General features: G+C 36.5%; 2 protein-coding genes across 2 annotated transcripts; both read left to right on the top strand.

Annotated features, from left to right (window-relative positions):
• The first annotated feature begins 6,738 nt into the window (after window positions 1-6,738).
• Window positions 6,739-7,561, top strand: LOC124160467. Its single transcript, XM_046536320.1, has 2 exons — window positions 6,739-7,186; window positions 7,308-7,561. Exons 1-2 carry the CDS (start codon window positions 6,916-6,918, stop codon window positions 7,559-7,561), a joined length of 525 nt encoding a protein of 174 aa, XP_046392276.1. The 5' UTR covers window positions 6,739-6,915.
• Window positions 7,562-8,469: 908 nt separating this feature from the next.
• On the top strand, window positions 8,470-9,977 carry LOC124160120. The gene is made up of 3 exons (XM_046535874.1): window positions 8,470-8,708; window positions 9,370-9,601; window positions 9,688-9,977. The coding sequence occupies exons 1-3, from the start codon at window positions 8,505-8,507 to the stop codon at window positions 9,807-9,809; spliced, it is 558 nt and encodes a 185-aa protein (XP_046391830.1). The 5' UTR covers window positions 8,470-8,504; the 3' UTR covers window positions 9,810-9,977.
• Window positions 9,978-14,416: the final 4,439 nt, after the last annotated feature.

Here is a 14,416-nt window from a genome sequence, read left to right as displayed (position 1 = left end):
CCAGGGGAGAGCGAAGCAAAAGACTTATTTTCCACTTTGATTGGAGAAGTTGCAATTATTCAAGAAAAGCCACTTTTTTGCTCATGTTTGCTCCCATACTTCATTCAAGTTTGTACCTCCTTTTCTACAGAAGTGGGAACCTCACTTGTATTAAGGCCTGTTCACAAAGCACATTAACCTGTACAAGTGAATGTCTGTTTGCGTGAATGGACCAGAAGAGAACGTGTACGAATGCAAGAACCAAATTAGAAGAGATTATATTTCTGCTCATGCATTCACACAAGTTGGGTGCCTATAACATGGTGCATTTTCGTGTAAATTGATGCATTCATACATTTAGACAATGACTCCTACGAGTTACTGTACAGTGTAAACATGCCTTCAGGAAGAATGTGAATCAATAGATACGAATTATCTTCATCAACCTCCTCGTTACCATTTCCGGGGATTACATGGTACATTTGCACCTCCTTGGGCTCTTCTTGCTCATGGAATGTTCTGATCCCGGCATTCACACTGTTGTTTTTATCCTCGAAGGGCCTCACGTCATTTTCCAGAAGATGTATTTTTCTGCATCCTCTTCTAACTGTAAGGCATTAGCGAATATTTTACTAAAGACACAAATCAATACCTAAATGATAATGATCGGAGAGAGTTAATTGATGGCTATGTCCTGAACTGCTCATTAATTACTATAATTCTTCGACATATTCTCAATAATTATTCATTTGTAAGAAAAACACTTCATATACGAGTTCATTGAGAAGGAGAATAATACTTTAATGCCATAAAGAACAGGTTAAAAATGTATTTTACGGCGAGAACTGATATTTAAACTTAATCGGTCTGAATGGATCGTATTTTTATCACGCAAAGATCATGCAAAATATTAATTACACTGAGAAATAAATTAGTCCTGAAAGGCTCAATACACACAAGTTCGGTGGTTTACTATCGAATAGAGAAAAATTTTCCGTTTACTTACATTTAAATGGTCAGTAAATAGTGGATGGGTCAATGCTGGCAAAGGCATCTTCCTCAAATCCCTTCGTACTCCTAAGAGCCACTTCTTGCCAGTCTCCACAGCGAAAAAGGGATCATTTTCCTCTTCCATGGCGTACGTCAACGTAAATTTGCTTGTAAAATAATAATTTACAGCACAGCAAAATTCACAAAGTCAAAAATACAGTACCTACAAATGAATACCAAACTTTCGTGCTTTAGTTGCGATGGCTGTGGCGTAGGCTGTGGGCGCTGTAAGTCACATGTTATATAAGATGGCCGCCGGTCGTTAAGGCGCAAGCGGCGCAAGTTTCGAAATACGATTTTTAATCCGTATTTTTAGATAAGTACGTAATATAATGGTTTCACCGAAAAAGTTAATAAATGTCACTGTGGAGGAAATTTGTGAATGCTATAATCACCAATTCCAAACTATAGGTGCTTGTATTCGACAGGAAACCCATATTAATAATGAGCGAAAACCAAAACTTGCAGGAAAAACTCCGAATGCCAATTCGAATAATTTTTGCATTCAGAGTTGCTATTTGTATTCAGTTAGTTTTCATCAATGGATATGGTTTATCTGCATTGGTATTGTGCAAATCTGAATGCAATAATTATTAAATACTCACATATTTCCTCGCTGATATTTTAATTTCCTAAAGCTAAAATTATTTCAAAGTAAGCATTGCCACTTAATAACACTTTAATTTATACCAAGCTTCCAGTTTCATTGTTATAAAGAAAGTTAATGGTTTTTTATACAGCTTGGACTCCGGGAGGAAATTATAAACTATTCAACGAAACAAAATTTTGGACATTTTTACCGCTTCTACAGTTTCAGAACAACAAATTAACGCTATTTTGAAGTTTTATATTGTCTAAAACAATTAATTAAGTTTAAACAAGTTAGCAACAATGCTAATAAAATTTATGAGCATTAACGATTTCTACATACTGTACGGGTTAAACAACAACAAATTATGAACTTATTACTCTCTACATTGTTTATTTAAAAAATATAAAGTTTAAACAAAGTTATCAACTTTTAAAAACTTAACAATTTCCGCATGTAGTACGGTTGAGAAGAGTTGGCTGAACAATATACCCTTACTCTTTGTTGATTATAACAATTACTAAAATTTAAACAAATTTAGCAACTTTTACAAAAACTATTATTATGTAATGAAGAATTCCCACATTTTATACGGTTGAAAAACGTGGAATGAATGATAAAATCTTACTCTATTATGTTTATAACGATTACTAATGTTTAAACAAAGTTAGCAACAATTTTACAAACATTTTCAAAATCTTACAATTTCTTTAATTTAATTAGGTTAACCAACAACAAAAGAATGGTTTAGTGGATCTCTAAATTTTTATAACAATTTCTTAAGTTAAAAAATAATTAGCAACAATTTTAACACCGTTTTAAAAAGTAACAATGTGTTACGGTGTAAAGAATAGAATCTGAGCGTAGTTGTGGTGCTTTAACTCCCAAACCCTGATATATACACATTGATGCACACATACCTTTACATTGTATAAAAATGTATAAAATGTACAAATTTTATACAGCCTACACAACTATGTATAAATTTTCATAAAATGTATAAAATTTATACAATGTACACATTTTATACAGCTTTATACAAATTCATACAAAATGTGCACATTGTACACATTCTGTATAAAATTGTATACATTGTATACAATTTACACATTTTATACATTCTATACAACTGTATACAATTGTATACAAAATGTGTACATTGTATACATCCTGTATAGAAATTGTATACAAAATTTTCGTTGGGGTACATACCTTAATGTTTTCCGTAGGGGTGAAATTGTCTCTTCTTATCGCCAAAATACACTTCTTCTTCAATCCATGAAGATCTATAGGAAAGGTAAAAACCTGAACTTTGGGTCTAGTCCTGCGGGGGTTTCCTTCGCATACCGGCACCACACACGAGAAAGGCATACCCTTACAGAAAATTAATACTGGTGACCAGTATTTTTAATACTGAAATACAGTATTAAAAATACTGGATTCAGTGATTTTCAGTATTAAAATCACTGAGAGCCAGTATTTTTAATACTGGTTCCCTGTATTAAAAATACTGGCTCTAGTGATTTTCAGTATTAAAATCACTGACAACCAGTATTTTCAATACTGGAAGAGTGCCTTTAATACTGGATCTCAGTATTAAAAATACTGGCTCTAGTGTTTGTCAGTATTAAAATCACTGACAACCAGTATTTTCAATACTGGAAGAGTGCCTTTAATACTGGATCTCAGTATTAAAAATACTGGCATCAATGATTTTAGGGAAATTTATTATTAGGCAAGTGACTTCACTGCTGGCCACCATTTAGCATTAAAAATTTTGGAATCTGGGGTGCTAAGGAAAAAAATGCTGCCTCCATTTTTGTCACAAAAAACTTTTATCTCAACTGGATCATGCATTTCATGTCATATACTATAAAATGTTTCGTGATGTGTCATAAATTAGATTACCCACTTGGATGAAGAGATAGGTGTATCACCAAATAACTGGATGCATAAGTTATTGAAAACAATGACATTATTTATTGACCATTTTAAGTACTTTTAGTCCCTTTCCAAAGAGTTAACCAGAGGAAATATACATAATTTATTCTCAAATGGAATCAAAACACACTTGTTGCACAACATTTCTGGAAATACAGCAATACATTCAGGAGTTAATTCAGAAATATATGGGAAGGCATTGGAAGTAATACCAATTGATTTTTCTCGGAAAAGTGTTTCACTGGTTTGGTGTAGCTTCACTCCTAAAATAATGCATGTCATTTTATTGGAGCTCACAGTTTTAACTTTGAGAGCATGCGTAATAAAAATCAATTGCTTATTTTGGAGCTGCACGACATAATTAACTCGTTTCGTCATACGTGTATAGCTTTGAACGTGAAAGAGAACATTTTTATAAATAAATCTCTGGAATGAAATTGCATTGTTCCAATATACTTCCTCACCAACTAAATTTTCAACCGTCACTTTCTGAGCCAAAGTCAAGGATACAATGTCTGGAGCACCAAACAATCTCACATAATCACTATGATTTTCGCATAAACTTGATCTATGCTTAGCATAAGTAAGCTTCCCATATAATAACTTTGCACAGTTGGATTGAGATGTTTCCATAATTTCAGAGGCCTTTTCCCTAAGTGCCTGTAACCTTAAATACGACTTGCATATTTGATGTGGTACTGCTTGTGAGCTTTGGAACATTCGGGCCAGGACCCCATTGTTGTGCTCATAAGGGAAGGCTGATACTCCCCACAGAGATCCAAAATTTTGTACACTTTTTGGGATGTGCAATAACAAGTGACAATTAAATTTCAATAATTGTGGGGTATTGTAAACATCCTCCATTGATAGCACAAACTTCCTCAGAGCTTTCTCAGCCAAAGAGAACTCTTTCGGGCTGATATGTTCTTGAAGGAATGTTTTAATGCTATACACCAAAAGGGACCAATGGTCAAGGTATTTCATTGGAAAATTAACAGCTTTTAAAGAAATTACAGAATAGTACAACAAAAAATTTTTCCACTCTGATGCCTTCCATAATTTTATGTCACTTAATGAGCGAGGTGTTCTAGTGATTTCACTTGGTGGTTTCACAGACTGAAGGACATTATCAATTATTTTACCTTTTTTATTGCTACCGATGTAAAAGGGCTGACTTTGATTCATGGGAGAAAGCCACCAACACACCAGAGTCTTCACTACACCAAGTAGCACACAGTGCATGTATTCTGGGACGAAGGACACAATGATATTGAAAACTTTCAGAAGCAAAAGCACCGAGGGTCCTTTAATTCCATTTATGCTCTTCCCCGTCCTTTGCACCTCTCGTGTATCACGCAGGTGCTGTTCCTGCGTTCTCGGAAGTCCTACATCTCCCCTGTACATTCGTGCTTGGCCACGACCTACCGCAATTTCCTCACCTTCGTGCAAACAGAAAGGGCATCCTTGAGCTCCACGAAACGTTTTTAAGTTTTGCAATAAAGGCCTTGCTTGGGAGTCCACAGAGGCTAGGATTGTATGAACTTTAATGTTACGAACCTCTAAATCATCCGGCAATTGAATTTGGATGCCTTCAGTATGCAAAACATTCAGCTCCTCAATGAATGGCTGGAGATAAGTGTTCATGTTCGGTTTACTTGGGCCATACCATAGCCCACAGAGCATTATGTTTTCCCTTCTCTTCTTAAAAGGCAACTCATTCACGGCTACCTGAATTGGCCAGAGTGAAACTTTTGACGATTTAAAAATCTTCACGCCATCAGTGTTCCACTGTAGAGTAATGTCAGGCTTGCAGATTACTCTCTTTTCTTTCAACTTTTTGTACACTTTGCCACTAATCACGTCCGTTTCTTTATCAACGTCCCACCGCAATGCAGAACAAAAAGTTACATCATTCAGCAGTTTAGCCAATTGCTCCTGCAAAGGGATTTGAATGAAGTAACTCCCTTTCTCCTTCAGTTCATCTATGGACCACCTCAATCCACACTCACACTCTTTCTCTTCCATTCCATTCATAAATTTTATGAGCTTAAGGCAATTCCGGTCACCACAGTAAAAGTGAGTTCTGACCTCTGGCAACGTTGCAAATCTTTTCAGAAACATATAGAGAGAACCGTGAGTTCTGGTGGGTAGGTGGCAGTCAACTAGTTCAATTAAATGTTCTAAGGCTACGTCAGACAACCCAAAACGCAAGGCATAGCTCATAATTAAGAGCTCACTTTCCTTCCTTGACAATCTGCTCCCTTCGTAGAGTGAAGTTCCCTCTCTGTTGGTATTTACCTCATTTTCTTCAAACAAACCTGTGGGATTAAACTCCCCATCATCACTACCACTATCACTGTCCTCAATGAAACTGTCATTAGGCTCAGAAGCCGGTGAATCCATATTCAAAACATCAGGTAGTGATTCCACCTCACAACCATCATCGCAAAAAGACATCCTGGTGGAACAAACCTGAGAATTTTCAAGCATCTCAATATCTTGGTTACTACAACTACTTTGGCTGATACCAAGTTCCCAGTCATCATCTCCCATTTCAGAATCACTGCCAGCTCCCAAGTCTTCCAGCGAAGGATCACTATCGGTGTCACTCAGGTGTTCTCCAGGGGGAACCTGCATAGCAGTAATAGAAGTAAATACTCCAGAACATCTTAGGGAAATAATTATTAAAGCATTGCCAAACATCAATAGTTATATATTCCATCTGTCAATACGGATGGAATTAGGAACTTACTAACCTCAACATCCGATACTGAGGCATTATCTTCATGTGGTTGCAGTCGTCTTCGTAATGTAGCCTCCGGTATACTGATGTTCAGGTCATTCAAGTACCGTTTGTACGGTCCACGCGACATCGTACCTCAAAGATTATATTCTAGAGATTGTGCCTTACTACCCTTACTACTGTGGTTATTACCAGTTATTACGATCAATTACGATGGCGGACTACCTAAGAACTATGGAACATAGTTTTAGTGGTAACTCAACTTCGATCATCTTTCTTGTACATCAATTATTTCTTCCATATTAATAATTTAATTATGCCCAGACTTGCGTCAAAACCGTCAAAACAATATAACGGTCATAATATATTTTTCTCTTTTCCACCTTGTTAACGTTTTGAACGACCTTGGACCAGAACAAAAGCCTATCCCGCCTATCCAGATTCATTTCGCACTTCTTTTTTTACTTTCATTCGTCACATTACCGTTATCTTAATGTCCGTGTGCTCCATGTGGTAGGGCTGGTGAAATATTTCAGTGTAACTGCATCCTGTGGTGTAATTTACGAATTCAGCCTTTTTTTAGTTATTCTGAACTGTAATCACCATCGATATCATGTCACGTGAGGGTGAAATACCAGCGACTCCGTTATCGGACAGAGAATGTCTACTGGTGCAATTTGTACACGAGAGGAAGAAACCTGTTCAAGTTGCTTTCCAAGCGTGGGTTAAGGACAGATCTTTAGATTTGAAGAAGGCAGTGGAATCGGAAATTGTTATCCGTTGGCCTTGTGAAGTGGACGTCGTGTGCGCAAAGTTAATGGAGCGGAAGCTGAGGAATTGCGTAAATTGGCAGGACTTGGTCGTGAAAGTTCGGGCTGTAGGAGGTAAGTACGAATTCCACTATGCTGAAATCTCCTTGCATTACACCCTTCACTGTGGCCTAAGCAGTTTTCTAGAACTTGTAACGTATAATTGAAATATGTTGCATCGGCACTTCTATTCCAGAATGGACTGACATGTGCCGGCAGGCCAGCAGTATAAAAAAATTCGGTGTACCGAATCCCACTAAAAAGGAAAGGCGGCAGTTATGCGCGAAGATGATCAGCAGCAGTGAAGGGGAAATGAGTACCACGGAAGAAGAGGTAGAGGACATTGCGATTTTTTGTTTGTGTATTATCGTTAAAAGCTCCTCTGATTGCTTTTTCATGCTATTTTTCCTCGTGATAATTGAAATATGCAGTCCTCTTTTTATCCATTAATTCATATTCATAGAGGAGGGGTGCGGAGAGCTCACTGATAACTGAATTGATTTGGTGATCTATGTGGACAAGTTTTAACTGAGCAAATTTTAAGGGAATAGTAAAATAATCTTATTTCCGTATTAACCACGAAGTGAGCTGAATGGTGTTGATATTTAAAAGTCAAAATTTAACTCATATTGATGTTGGGAGTTAAAAGTAGTCAACATTTTAAGTTCAGTTAGTGAAACTAGTTAATTTCAATTAATTGAAAATGTTGAGTGTTGAGATTTTGATCACAATTTCCCTCATAATTTGTTTTCTTTTCAATACCTGTGTTACTGCAGAGTCACATTGTTTTTATGAAGAAAATTAAGGAAAAATGAAATAACTCTTATTGTTTATTTTTTTTCTTTTTTAGAACAATGACACCAGAGATGGAGGGGGAAAACAAAAGAAACGGCAATGCAGCTCTAATCCTAAATCTAGGAAAGCCATGAATGTTGTTGTGAAGACCACAAATAATGAGGTGGCAAATAGAATCCGTGACTTGCCATTGGATCACCTTTTACGGTCTGATGTGGTAATATGCTAAGCTTATGGATCTATAGTTTTCTGTTATTCTCCAGTCCATAAAGTTCAATATCTTTACTTGTATAACTGCAATATTTACAGATTTCTGATGATGATGATGACAGCTCGGATTTTGAAAATAGTTCTAAATCAAGGTTAATGCAGAAAATATCTATTCTCCAAGAGGAGAACAAGAAGCTCCGTCAAGACAATGCTAGACTAAGAGCCTTGCGTTGTGTGAGTGAGGGTAATGTGTTCCACCAAACTATATACTATTGGTGATATTAATGTCATTTTGTTTATGGGAGCAATGTTATCAGCATTTAATTGTTGCTTGTCTTAATTTACAGATTTAGGAAAAGTATTAGAAAATTCTACTGCTGTACGGGAAATGATGCATAAGCTGAAAGGTGATATGGTATCATTGACCAATGCTGCCTCCACTTCAAGAAAAGCTAACAGAACTGGTAACAGTAGCTCCTGTAGCAGCTCTGGCAGTTTAATCAACAATCAATGTACAACCACCAATGCTCCTGCGAGCGTCAGCCATTCCAGTGTTTCGGGTGATCCTCAGCATGACATAGGCGATGAGGAAGTATGAGCTTTTTATAATTTCTGTTTTTCATTTTAATAATAAGCTTATCTGAAATTTTGCACAAACGCTACCTTCACTAAGCTTTTATGATAAGGTGCATAGTTATAAGGAATGACTTAATCTATTCATAGTTTCCTATGCTGAATTATTGTTAATGAGGGTATGTCTATCTGTGAATTTACTGGTATAGAGATTTAGGACAGAGAATATGTTACTGTCATTAGAATAATTCCAATTTAGAGCCTGTATAGGTGCATAGCATAGGTAGAAAGTAGGTGTTCGTAGCAGGAGGAGGGATTGATGTCAATGATTAGCTAAGTTTAATTGGATGCCAAGGGTTAACTACCTCAATACTTCCTCTAAAGCTTGGTATGAGCTTTCAGTCAACTTATTGCAAAAAGCTATGGGAAAGTCCAGTGTACTTAACTTTCATTTTTTTGGGTGTGTTCCTCGAATAATAAATAAGGTAAGTAAATTAATCATTCCTAATTGATTAACATGCTCTCAATCTGTGCCAAGACTCATTAATATGTATTGTAATTTTTAACTAATTATAGATTAAAATGTTGAGGATTCCTTTAAGGAAGTTAAGTTATTCTGTTCACAATTTAACATAGTTATTTAATAAGTTTAATTTTATTAAAGCTAACTAAAATTTCAGGGCTTCATGAACTTTGGTGGCCGACTTGTGGAAAAGGAAAGAGTGGCCAGAGTTGACAAGTCTCGCGGCATTTCCTTTTTCACCTCCAACATCATGGCCGTAGTATTTTATAAGGAGGAAATGGCCAAGAGCAGTATAACAGGAGGAGAATGCAATTTAAATAAGAAAAAGGGAGAGGGCACTAAAAGTAATAAAGTTCTTCTCAATGTGGATGTCAGGAAATCAGTTGAAGGTAAATCTATTCTTCTTTAATAGTATCCTTATGAAAGTTTAATGCTATGTACTTGGCCTTATTTTTTCTCATTCTTTACTCTGCAGAATTCATTATGGGCCAATTAAGTATAACTCCTGCTATGATCAATGAGGTTAAGGCTATCCAAGCAGCAATGAAAGCCAAATTAAATAATGAATCAACTGCCTGGAAGAAGAGGACGGAATGAGAGGAAACCTTAATTTAAAATATCTCTAATGTCTAAATAGGCAATAAATTTTCAGTCCATAATTTTCTGTATTTTCTTTAGCCTAAAGTACATATGTTTAAAATATATTGTAACATGTCTTGGTTAGTCACATCAATCGAGAGGGTTACCCCAAATTTGACCAATTGGTTTACTTGTGTGTTTTTCCTTCTTGTGAGTCTGGTCCCATTTTTCCCCCCGTCTCTATTTTCCGTGAGCTCAAGGAGGCATGTGTGTGGCCTTCAACCCTGCCTTGTCATATGACGATGTCGTCCCAATGGCCCTTGCGTTAATAGCGACAGCTCACCAATCTCTCCCTTCACCCCGGTGGCATGCAATTCCACCGACAGTGACTAGCCTTGGTGTGACCCTCCCTCCTTCCCCTCCCCTTATAGTAGAAGGACTAGTTATTATATAAGTGCCCCTTCACAATCAGCATTGAAATCACTGGCCAGTATTAAAATCACTGGTCAGTATTAAAATCACTGGTCAGTATTAAAATCACTGGCCAGTATTAAAATCACTGGTCAGTATTAAAATCACTGGCCAGTATTAAAATCACTGGTCAGTATTAAAATCACTGGTCAGTATTAAAATCACTGGTCAGTATTAAAATCACTCGTCAATTAATCACTGGCAGTGATTTTAATACTGAAATTTTTAATACTGATCAGTATTTAACAAAAATGCCTCACAAACAAGTTTCTGAAGCCCACCGAATGAAATTAAAGAATAAAGGAAACTTCACTATTCACAAAAACTCTAATTTTCACCAACTTAACCACAAAAATCTAAGGAATATGGTGAAACAACGTAAACCACGTAATCTCCAACGGCTATCCTGGGCGATCCTTCCGCGGGCTCTCTTTCTCGGTGGCTATGGCCCCATCCGCAAAAGAAAATAGTCCCACACCGGATATGAATTTTTTTATCCAAAGTATCCAGAAACGAAATGACTACTGTGTCATATATTAAATCACGAGTTTTTAGGAAATTTGGGCGTATGTGATACAATTTTATCGCTGCATATGAATTTGTTAGTGTACTGTTTAAAACCTTCGTACCGCTTCATACAAACGGGACACGGGGACACTATGGAGATATGGACGCCCGCTGGTGACATTGAATCTTCCAAGTGGCATTGAATGACTAGCGTTGATGGATCTCCAAGACTCTTGTTTAAAACGCGATTCATGATCTTTAGAAGCAATTGAACTCTCGAATGTGGAACATTATTTTTGTCCCCTACTAAGTTCATTTTTGGACTTAAATTTTTAACGCCTCGGTTGAAAATTTTCCAAGTGGCATTGAATGACTAGCGTTGATGGATCTCCGAGAATCTTGTTTAAAACGCGATTCATGATCTTTAGAAGCAATTGAACTCTCGAATGTGGAACATTATTTTGGTCCCCTACTAAGTTGATTTTTGGACTTCAGTTTTTGAGGCCTACTTTGAATTGCTGTTATACAAATTGTATACATTGTGTACAAATTGTATACATTGTATACAAATTGTATACATTGTATACAAATTGTATATGCTGTATACAGCATGTGAATTAATACAGAATTTAATTTGTATACAATGTATACAAATTGTATACAACCTGTATAAACTGTATAGAAATTTTATACGGTTTTTAACATTTTTTCATAGGGGACACTAAAAGCACAGTTCAACCATGGGCTTAGTAAGAAAAAAGTTAATGGAGAAACCAGGTTCAAAAGAAGGAATCTGAAGGGAATTATGGAAACGGAGTTCAGACTTCAGGGTTCAATAAGCCCACCGAATAACATTGAGAAACGAAAAATTTCTCCTCGTCGTCGTTTTTGTTGCCAAGACCATCCCTCGTTACTATTTTCAGAGGCACTTTACAAATTGTAACATTACGATACAGTCATAAAATGAAGCTCATAATCAACCAACGTAATAGATAAATGTGCACCAACGTAATGGAATATGGTTTTTAAAAAAAAACTATGCATGTATATTGAATGATAAAGTTCACTACATACGGAAGATCCAGGTTACTGTGAGGTGCAAATACGATACTTATGCAATCGATGGATATTAAGGAAAAATATAACAGATAATGGAGCAAATAAACCATATGCAGCTCGTGTCGGTCAAAACTAGTCGTTTAGTAACAATTACAAAACACACTTTCACAGTTCATCACTAATGTTTCGGCCATTTTGCAAAATCACGTCACCGACGCTAGCGCCGCTAGTGGTGCAGAAACTTCGGAAACAGATTTAATCCGTATTTAAAAAGGATTTGGAAATCTAGATTTGATGTATTATGAAATCTCCCTAAAATACAGATTTGATCCTTTTTGTGTTTGTAGGGGCGTACTACCAGCGCTACCCCATCGTTTACAGAGGCTGCGAGGGGAAAAATGCGGCAGAATGTAGACGCATGCCTGCCGTGATTGTGGCATTGTAGCTTATACCGGTGTTTTGAAGGCGGTCCGGGGGGTTTCCAGGGGTTTTGATGATTGTACTGACTACGGTCACAATCATCCAAATAAATTCATTAGCGATGAGTCTTAGGAGAACGGAATTACTGCGAAAATCTGCGAAAACAACAAAAAAATATGCGATTTACAGCAAAAAATAATTTTTTCGCTGGTCTTCTATAAAGCCACGTGAAATTTCGAGGGGTGTTCCTGCATAACATTTGTTCGCCTACCTACAATAAAAATTCCAGCTCTCTTGCATCAGTTGAACCATGCATTTTCTCCTATTTCTCACATATTGATTACACATTCTGTGTTCTCCACATAGCGGTGCATAGGCGCAGTAATAAGGCATCACTCACGTGAATTTCGTAGCCGTACCTTATCGGGAAATGATTTTTAAAAATCGTGTTTAAGTGTCCATGTCCTCGGACCCCCCAAAACACCTCTACTATTTTGTTAAGGAATCTACATAAAGAAATTAGAAGTTTTATTGCGGGTGTGTAAATGAGCCTGGATAATTGTAAATAACGGGTAAATATAGCCGACACAATTCCCATTCTGAGTCAATAAAAACTTTATAACTCGGATGAATGGTACACGAAATATGCGACTTATTATGTAATTTTAATTTTTTTGGGGGGTCCCTGGGGGTTATCGGGGGACTTTATGTGCTTTTCCCGCATAACGCGGCATCGTTTACCTTCAATAAAAATTCTGGCTCTTTAGCTGTAGTGCAAGCATGGTTTTTCGACGGTGTCACCCGTTAAAATTAAATATTCTGCGTTCTCCTGGTAGCGGCACGTAGGGGCACGAGAAAGACGTCATTCACGTTAATTTGGTGTCGCTACCTCGTCGGGAAGTGGCAAAAAAAAAAAGAAATATCTAAAATTGTGTTTAAGGGGAATGCAAACTTCACGGCAGATGTGTTGTAAGTTACTAAACGTTGTAGGAGTCGCAATTTTAACAGAAAATCGGTAATCGTCAATTACTCGAAATTCGTTCGACATATGGATATTTATAGATAGCCAAAATATGAGAAAAAAATCTGGTATCATGCATTTCAAGGAATTTGTCCTACAATAATTGCAAGTTGGTCAAAAAAATTCCAAAGTTAGGCCCATAAGAAAAGCATTGGAAATTTTAAAAAGTTAAAAAAATTCTTAAAATCAAAATATTGCAAAGAAAACCACAACAAAAAATCAAACAAAAAATATTGTACCTTATACGTTAAGGACGTTTCCTACATCTATTGCAAGTTGGTTTTAAAAAAATCCGAAGATAGGCCCGTTAGAAAAGAATTGGCAATTTTAGAAAATTATAAAAAATACTCATAACCAAAATATGGCAAAATATTTCAAATAAAAAAATCAGCCAGAAAATCTAGTTTCCGTCAGAGAAATTTCATGTTCCTGTGACATTTACCAGTAGGCACTAATAAGAAAAAGTTTTAGTCCCATACGGCTCCAATGTTAATTCGGAACGATACATCTCGAAAACCAATCGACTTTTTCGAGTTTTCGGATTTTTCCCCCCAATCAATATTTATTCCCCACCCACGGTAAAAATTTCGTCTTCCAAGCATGTCCAGAAGTGGTCGCGGAATTTGTATACGCGAATCAGTGGTCAGTGGTCAATGAGGTATCTGTCACACATCGGGTTGTATATAATATAGATGTAGGTATATATTATAGATCATTCCTAATACATAATGGGAGTTCTGGTGAGAAGCATATTCTCTCTAGAGATACCAAAGTGTTTCTATGAAAGAATCAATCTGGATCCAGTGTTAAATATGGTGTGGAGGTGGGAAATAATGGTGTAATCCATAGGGACTATAGAGGGGAAAAAGACATTACTTTACAATCATAGCGACCTGAATTACATATTTTTATATCTCCAGATGATAGAATAAGTCAAATAATTTTTGAAGAAATAACTATGGACGTTCAATTTGTGGAGATAAATGATACAGTCTCTCAGACTAATTGAGGTGTGGCTGGCTTAGGGAGTTCTGATCAACTATAGGCTGATATTAAAGGTATGAACATTTTTATCAGGCTATATAATAATATATGTAATCGCTATTGAAGGTGTTATCTAATCCTTACATGATGTCTACTATACTGT

This window comes from Ischnura elegans, chromosome 6, assembly GCF_921293095.1.
Source record: "Ischnura elegans chromosome 6, ioIscEleg1.1, whole genome shotgun sequence".
NCBI lineage: Eukaryota > Metazoa > Arthropoda > Insecta > Odonata > Coenagrionidae > Ischnura > Ischnura elegans.
The sequence above is the reverse complement of the archived record's forward strand: the minus strand, read 5'-3'. Positions and strand labels throughout refer to the sequence as shown.